The 8,615-nt window shown below is 34.1% G+C and overlaps 1 protein-coding gene across 1 annotated transcript; it reads left to right on the top strand.

The window, feature by feature from the left end:
* The first annotated feature begins 5,809 nt into the window (after positions 1 to 5,809).
* Rap1 (RAS oncogene family member Rap1) lies at positions 5,810 to 7,953 on the top strand. Its single transcript, XM_090102118.1, has one exon. It carries the CDS (start codon positions 5,955 to 5,957, stop codon positions 6,513 to 6,515), a length of 561 nt encoding a protein of 186 aa, XP_089958244.1. The 5' UTR covers positions 5,810 to 5,954; the 3' UTR covers positions 6,516 to 7,953.
* Positions 7,954 to 8,615: the final 662 nt, after the last annotated feature.

The raw sequence follows: 8,615 nt of genomic DNA, 5'->3' as shown, positions 1-8,615 counted from the left end.
TGAATATTGTTCGACTATTACGAAAGCTAATATACTACATGCAAGTAAAAAATATAACGCGTCAAATACAACTGACCGACTCAACACTGCTCATTTAGGCCTGGGGGAGAATAGCTATGTTTACGTCTCAGAATATCTAACTCCAAGGACAAGACGGTTATACTTTTTGGCTCGGGATTTAGCAAAAACAAATAAATATGATTTCTGCTGGACCTCGAATGGCCGGGTCTTTATCAGGAAAAGTGAAGGTTCGCCTCCTATAATAATTAATAGTGAGCAGCAACTCGTCGACCTGAAACAAAAAAACGGGTTACTAAATACAGTGTAAATATGTTTCTGTGCAAGATAATATGTAATTGTTGTTTACTATGTTATGTGTACTACTTAATGTCTTATATTATGTTGTTAAATGTACCCTTGTTGTGTAAATATACACTAAAAATACTTTCATACCTCATATATCTAATTCTTCATAACATTTTCACATACTTCTCACCAACCATACAAACTCACAGCACACTCAATCATCAAACACAATATCTAATATTACACGCTAATACTAATTTAAGATCAACCAGCACCTTTCATAATTTCATGTGGCATTATCTGACCTATATTATTGAATATGGATAAAAATCAACAATCTAAATTGTGTACATATATAGACAACTTCATTGTAACGAATGCTAGGAACTGCTTGCCAGAAGAGTGCAGGTCATTTGTCATTTTAACGAAGAATTCTTTCAATATTCTAACGTTAAATATTAGAAGTATTAATAAAAATTATCCAGCTCTTGAAATTCTTATACAAAGATTAGATATACAATATGACATAATAATACTAACAGAGTGTTGGATAGACAATGAGAAGCCGTATCCGAAAATGTACAATTATAGCACATCGTCTACTAAAAACTGTCTAAATCAAAATGGAGGCATAATTGTTTACTCAAAAAGCGGTCTGGATATATCTATTAAAGAGCCAAAATTTCAAGATGCTAATTGTCTTCTTTTGAATGTGGGAAATGAAATCGCTATTGTGGCCCTATACAGATCACCATCCATTTCGGGAATAGATCCTTTTCTGCACTCGTTGGATTCAGTCCTTACCACGGTTTCTAAATGCAAGACTATCTCGGTTATAGGTGATATAAATATTGACATCCATTCCAATACAACAGACAAACATTCTACTACTTACCTGGATTTACTAGCTAGTCATGGACTTCTAGCTAGTCACACGCTGATAACCCGTGGGAACAGGTGCCTTGATCATGTAATGCTCAAAACAAGGTGTCAATATACCACACTTATTATTGACACTTATGTAACTGACCATAAGCCAGTTATGTTAAATATAGTGAAAGAAAAATCTAATAATTTGAGCTTTAGTGGAACTATTACTAAAATTGACGTAATAAAATTATGCAATGATTTAAAAGCTACTGACTTTACTGAGGTTCTCGAAACAATGGATGTAAATTTGGCGACAGATATTTTGTATAATAAGTTAATTAACCTCATGAAATATTGTTCTAAGACCTTTAAAATATCAGGTAAGCAATGAATATTAAAACCGTGGATTACTCCTGGAATTCTCCGTTGTATAAAGACTCGAGACAACATGCACATAAGACTGAAAGACGTTCCTAATAACCATATTCTAAGGATAACTTACCTACGTTATAGAAACTTTTGTACGAAATTATTAAAAAACTTGAAACGAGATTATTACAAAGCTGAACTTTTAAAACATCAAAACAACATTAAAAAAACATGGCAGGCAATAAAAAAAGTCACTAATACTGAAAGAGATGAAAATAAAAATGTGGGCCTAATTAAAGTAAAGGATAATCCAACTAGTTCTATCAACTATATAAACGATTACTTTGTCAGCGTGGGAAAGACTCTAGCTGAGAAGATTAAAGCCACAGCTATGTCAACTAACATAAACCATACTCTTTCACAAATTAATTCCATTGTCATGTTAGAAACAGACCCAGACGAAATACTTGGCATAATTAAAAATTTAAAGAGTGATTGTGCAGCGGGATATGATGGTATCACAGCGGAAATCATTAAGGGCTCGGCTACTGTGCTTGTGCCTGTCATAACTCACATTTGCAACCGAAGTCTCACGACAGGGATTTTCCCTGATGCTTTTAAAACTTCTATAATTGTTCCTATTCATAAGGGTGGGTGCAGCGATAGTGTCGAAAACTACAGACCCATCTCTATTCTCCCGGTGTTATCCAAAGTGCTTGAAAAAGTAATAAACAAACGACTAATGAGTTTTCTCGAAAAATACCAAATTCTATCTTCATCGCAATATGGTTTTAGGGAGGGCCGATCAACTGAAAATGCAGTATCTAATATCTCAGAATACATTGTTGATAATTTGGACAAACGAAAAAAAGTAGTTGGAGTTTTTCTTGATTTAGCAAAGGCCTTTGATACTGTTTCCATACCCGCCCTTGTGGATAAACTAGAGAAAGTAGGTATCAGGGAAAATGCACTGTCTCTGTTAAAAGATTATTTGACAAACAGGAAACAAAAAACTAAAATTGGTGACTATATCAGTGAAAAACGGGAAGTTAGCTATGGCGTACCTCAAGGCAGTGTACTCGGCCCGAGTCTCTTTCTGGTCTACGTTAATGATCTCTTTAATATCTCCTTGAAGCAAGGTAAAATTTTTTCCTATGCTGACGATACAGCTCTAATATTCACCGGGAACAGTTGGCAGGAGGCTCAGTCAAATGCTGAGGAAGGATTAAAACTAGTAATTGCTTGGCTTCAGAATAATAAGCTCTCCCTTAATATAGCAAAGACCAAGTATATACTTTTCTCCCAAACGCGAAATCGTCCTGAGCAAATTTCATTAAGAGCCCATCTGAGCTGCCAAATATCTTCCTGTGCATGTCCTGAACTGGAACGCGTCACCTCCATCAAGTACTTAGGAATTATCCTAGACAGCAGATTCTGCTGGAAACCTCACATTGAGTATCTCAGTAAGAGAGTTCGAAAGCTCATTTATGTTTTTAAAAATCTCCGAGAAGTTGCAGATCGTGACCTAATAATTAAAGTCTACAATGCACTCTGTAAGCCACTACTAACCTATTGCTGCAGTTCTTGGGGAGGTGCTCCAAGTACCAATATGTTAATTCTGGAACGGGCTCAAAGAGCGGTATTGAAGGTTGCTATTTCCAGGCCTTTTTATTTTGGTACATCAGAGTTATTCGCTGAATGTGGGGTACTAACTGTAAGACAACTCTTTATTCATAAAATTCTCTTAAATCAGCACAGATTTATCAGTACTAACACTATAAGTAAAAGAAGGAAAGATAAAGTCTTCTCTCAGCCCAAAACAAGCACTAAACTTGCTCAACGCCAGCAAGCATTTCTTGGACCTCGCATGTACAACAGAATGGCCAAAGATACTGTAGCTCTGCCTTCGATGTCCATACGAGATGCCAACAGTGCCATACGAAACTGGTTGATTGAGTATGATTATGAAGCAATTGAGCAAATGCTTAAAGTTATAGTCTGATCCATGTTATTTTATCAGTCTTGCCACAAATCGCACACACACACACACACACACTAACACACACGCACGCACACACAACACACACACACACACACACACACACTCTCTCACATAGTTACACACTTATAAATAAAGGCCCTACTATATATTTCATTTAGTTTATAAATTAAAAAATAAAAATGTAAATTTAATTTAATATTAATTTAATTTAAGTTAATTTAATTTAATCTTAATAATATAATCTTTATGTATAATTAATAATTTTGATTAATATTATCAGATAATTTTTAATACCTATTATATTATAATGAGCACCACTTACCTTATCTGCATCAGGAAGGGTTGCAGGCCTACGATACAAGCTGTCTTAGTGTAGGCCTGCAGGTCATATTATCTTTTAATCATCAGGGTCCTTTTATAATATTGTTGTATGTTTTATGTTTAATTAATTTAAGGTAATGATTTCTATGTATTTAATTTTATATTTATGGTGAATAAATGATTATGATTATTATGATTATGATTATAATTTACAAGTTTGTTAGGATGCATCGTAGTAATTAAAAAGTACCTAACTTATATATTCAAAACAAATGATATTTAATTATCTGGTAGTTAATATTATATTTCTTCGAATAGTAACAAAAATATTAACGATAGTATTAGTAGTAATAGTACTTACATGTTTTTCTGTGGTTCATTGCTTTTAATTAGTACGATTTTTTAAAGAAACTTAGGCCTTCTCAAATCTCATATTAGGAGTTAAAATGCCCAAACTTGGCCTAAACCAACAGCTGACAGCGTTTGCTCTTCAATAGAGCGAGCTGCGACAGGAGCGATCTCTCTACGTGCCAGATCATAGATATGGCAAGGAGTTTCAAATATAGTATATGGATAAAAAAACCCAAGTAGGGTTTAGATAAGTGGTAAAGGCGTAGGTACTTCATTTTAACCGAAATTTTTAAATTTAAATTACCAACGACCAAGGAATAAAAAGGTGCCTAGTAACTTATAGTTCGTTTTGATATTATACGGATGCTATAAACGAAAATAAAATTGAATGTTAGGAGTCAAGACCCTTTAGAACGACAGTCTGTAGTAATTAACACGAAATTGATGGCTGTCTTTTGTTGTGCCCATATTATGCGCGCATATGCCCCACAGTCCATCTGTATTTTGCTACCATTTATGAAAATAAAGTATGGAGGAAATATTAATAGGTAAGTACATACATAGTATAAAACAAAATCGCTTTCTCAGTTCATAAGTATGCTTAAATCTTTAAAACTACATAAGCAACGGATTTTGATGCGGTTTTTTTAATAGATAGAGTAAAAGAGGAAGAGAAAGGTTTTAGTCTATAATTTATTAGTTTTTAGACAAAGCGAGTGAAGACACGGGCGGAAAGCTAAGGAATAATGTGTAGGAGGTCATATTTTAGGAACAACCTTTGTCCAAATTCATGTATCTAAATATTTCAAAACACTTATAAAAATACTGATTGATTATCTAAAAAAAATAGAAGAAAAGATAATTAATTTGAAGATTAATTAATCCATACTAATATTATAAATGCGAAAGTAACTCTGTCTGTCTGTCTGTTACTCAATCACGCCTTAACTACTGAACCAATTTGCATGAAATTTTGTATAGAGATATTTTGATACCCGAGAAAGAACATAGGCTACTTTTTACCCCGGGACATAGGATAGGTTTTATCCCGGAAATCCCACGGGAACGGGAACGTTTTTCTTTGACTGCGCGGGCGAAGCCGCAGGTGGAAAGCTAGTAATAAATAAAAAATTGCAAAATCTCACAATAATAATTGTAAACCAGTTTATCAAGACATTTTAGTAACAGCGCCCTCTACCTTCATAATTATATTACTAAACAGAACATGGCAAGCATGATGTTGCCTAACGTAATAATAAATCTAATATTTTGATGTTTATTTTGCATACGAATTTGATTTTATAAATAACATTCTCACTATATATTGGTAAAATTTATTGTACTCAACGCATTGTGATAAATTTGATTCTGACGATTGAAAATAAATAAACTAGATATTAATTACACAATGAATTAATAACAATCATTTCAATTGGATTTACTTTCTTTTTTGCGTAGTATTTAAATTGTATAGTAATAATTGTAATGGCTAAAATATGTTGTTTCTAAAACAAAAATGATTCTGTGCTTTGTTTTTTTTTTAAACTTCATGTGAACAGGTTTTTTTTATTATTATGGCAATACCAACAAAGTGAGCCATCGCCCTGCTAACGGTGTCATGGCGGTTTGACTTGTTGAAGGTTTTTTTGCAATAACTTGCAAGTTAATGTGCTTTTATTTTCTTTAATCTTTAATTTCTGTGCAGAATAACCATACAATATAAAAATAGTTAAGAATGCGTGAATACAAAATAGTCGTATTAGGAAGTGGAGGCGTGGGAAAATCCGCCCTGACAGTACAATTTGTACAAGGCATCTTTGTGGAGAAATACGACCCCACCATCGAAGACAGCTATCGGAAACAAGTGGAAGTTGATGGACAACAATGTATGCTCGAAATCCTTGACACTGCCGGCACGGAGCAATTTACAGCAATGAGAGACTTATACATGAAGAACGGCCAGGGTTTCGTGTTAGTGTATTCGATAACCGCACAATCTACGTTCAACGATCTACAAGACTTGCGGGAGCAAATCCTGCGGGTGAAAGATAAGGACGATGTTCCAATGGTGTTGGTCGGCAACAAGTGCGATCTGGAGGCGGAGCGCGTGGTTGGCAAGCAGCAGGGAGCGAACCTCGCGAATCATTTCAATTGCGTATTCATGGAGACCTCCGCGAAGGCGAAAATCAGTGTGAACGAAGTGTTCTATGATCTAGTGCGGCAAATCAACAAAAAGTCCCCCAAAGAGGAAAACAAAAAGAGGTCAAGAAAACCACACACATGTAGACTCCTGTAAGGGCCGCGGCGCTTCCGACCCACTTAGGTATTAAATATTTAATAATTTGAAAGACTTCTCGTACCCGGATTTGGCTATAGATGGTTCCAAAAGTTACTAGATCGGGTGAGCATGGTTGGGTTTTGATACCTACCAGTTCTAGAATGTGCATTTGTTAAGCTGATGTATCGTGATCCAGTGCTTAAGAGTGAAATGTGTGCAGACGTTAGATCTTTACAGATGGCTCCCTGCGTAAATGTTACAGTTTGCTCCGTGTATGATATAGTTGTTCGAGTACATATTACCAGTCTGTGCATTTCACTCTAGAAAATTCCAAGTGTATCGTATGAACGCTAAGTTCAGAAGTTTGCCATCTTTGGTCCACTGTAATTGTTGTACTCATTAAGCTGCATTTTATTAGGTAACAAATTTTCTATGGAAATGAGATGTGGACTCTGAATGTTTATCACGAGGATATGATCCACATTAAACTTTAATGTTAAGTTCAGACAGACAACAGGAAAATACAAATATTATATATTATGTAGCAGAATATAATTATGACGTTATTCAAATAATTAGTAAATCTTAGTATTTTTCTCTTTAGCTGTAAAATTCCATCATAGATGCTCATTTTGATTATTTAGTAAGCTAAACCTTTCATAACATGTTTTGTGCCTCTGCTTAGTGTAATAAACAAATTTTATTATTGCAAATATTCTCTTTAATAGCTGTTATTGTGGATTGTAAAAATTACCCAATGTCTGAACTTGGTGTTATGCTTATGTATATTAATGTTTAAAACTTCTGAACTTCAGATGAAAGGTTATAGTAGGCTCTAAAGATGCCTAACTCATGCCGTTGGGCCTGAATCTATGTAAAATGTTTATTGATTAAGAATACATTGAATTTTTCAGATATATTATTGTCTTGTTATATTCTACGAGTGTATCGATAGGAAGTTGATGCAACACCGTTTGGGACTCTATTGAACAAATTTTAGTGAGCCTTAGGTGATTGCACCCGTCATGTAGTGTGTCCAGTGTCTATAGTCCCCATAGGCACTCGCCAGACTGTATTCCTTTATAAAGTATAATAAAAATCAAAAAAAATATTGTTATTGTACATTGGATAAATTTTTATGACTACTGGCTCATTTAAATGTAAATTACTGACATGTGTTGCTACTACTAAAACCTTGTTAAAGTAATAATTATAATAGGTGTTCAAATATTGTTATGGGATTAGATGTTTCCTCTGTTCTAATTTCAGTTAATGTAAGAATAACTGCACAAGGATATTGGTAAATGACTTGATCTGTGTTGAATTATATTTTTATATATATATCGTGCAAATTTATCAACTTGTATATTTTTATCTTTTCAATCAATAATCGACATGTACAATTAATTTCTTTTTCTTTTGCAAATTTATCAATAAAACCAATTTTAAACATTCATATTGGTGTCGTGTTTTTTTTGTCTCCTGCTCGAGCATTAAATTGTCAGCAGTTAGCGGCTATCGCGTACGAGCGTATGAGTCAGCCGTTCCCCCTCCACTTACGATCAATTGCTTTGGAATTTTAATGGAATCGAATTAATGAAACACATTTTTCATCTACATCTATTTATTCATTTGCCATGTGTAAAAAAGTTATCATAGAATGTGTTATTAAAAACTAAACTACAATATGTAATTATTATTGATAAATAAATGGCAGTGTGTGTGGCGGGCGTATGTCGACATTCTAGTAACATAAGAATTGACACAGTCCAATGAAAATGAACACAATACGCCTTATTGACTATGACCTATAAAACAAGCGATCTAATTATAATATTACAAACACAGTGTTGGATTACTTTATTCGAAATAAGTAGAAATAACGCATCCCATGAGGTGTAACAAGGTCTCATACATAGATCGAGTTCACCATGAGACGCGTCTCACCCAACAGACAAGAAATATTATAATCTATACTAGGTATATAATACGTGTGCATATTCAAAACATTATGCACTGAATTCTTTCTATACAAAACGCTGAAATACCGAATAAAAACTACCTAGTTTGGGAACCTAACACACCACTATCAATATTACCGTTATCAACTCAATTTAC

This window comes from Colias eurytheme, chromosome 5, assembly GCF_061535395.1.
Source record: "Colias eurytheme isolate Ceu_HAF_F1 chromosome 5, ilColEury1 Martin Lab GWU primary, whole genome shotgun sequence".
Classification (NCBI taxonomy): domain Eukaryota; kingdom Metazoa; phylum Arthropoda; class Insecta; order Lepidoptera; family Pieridae; genus Colias; species Colias eurytheme.
Note: the sequence above shows the minus strand (reverse complement) of the source record. Positions and strands in the feature narration are given on the sequence as shown.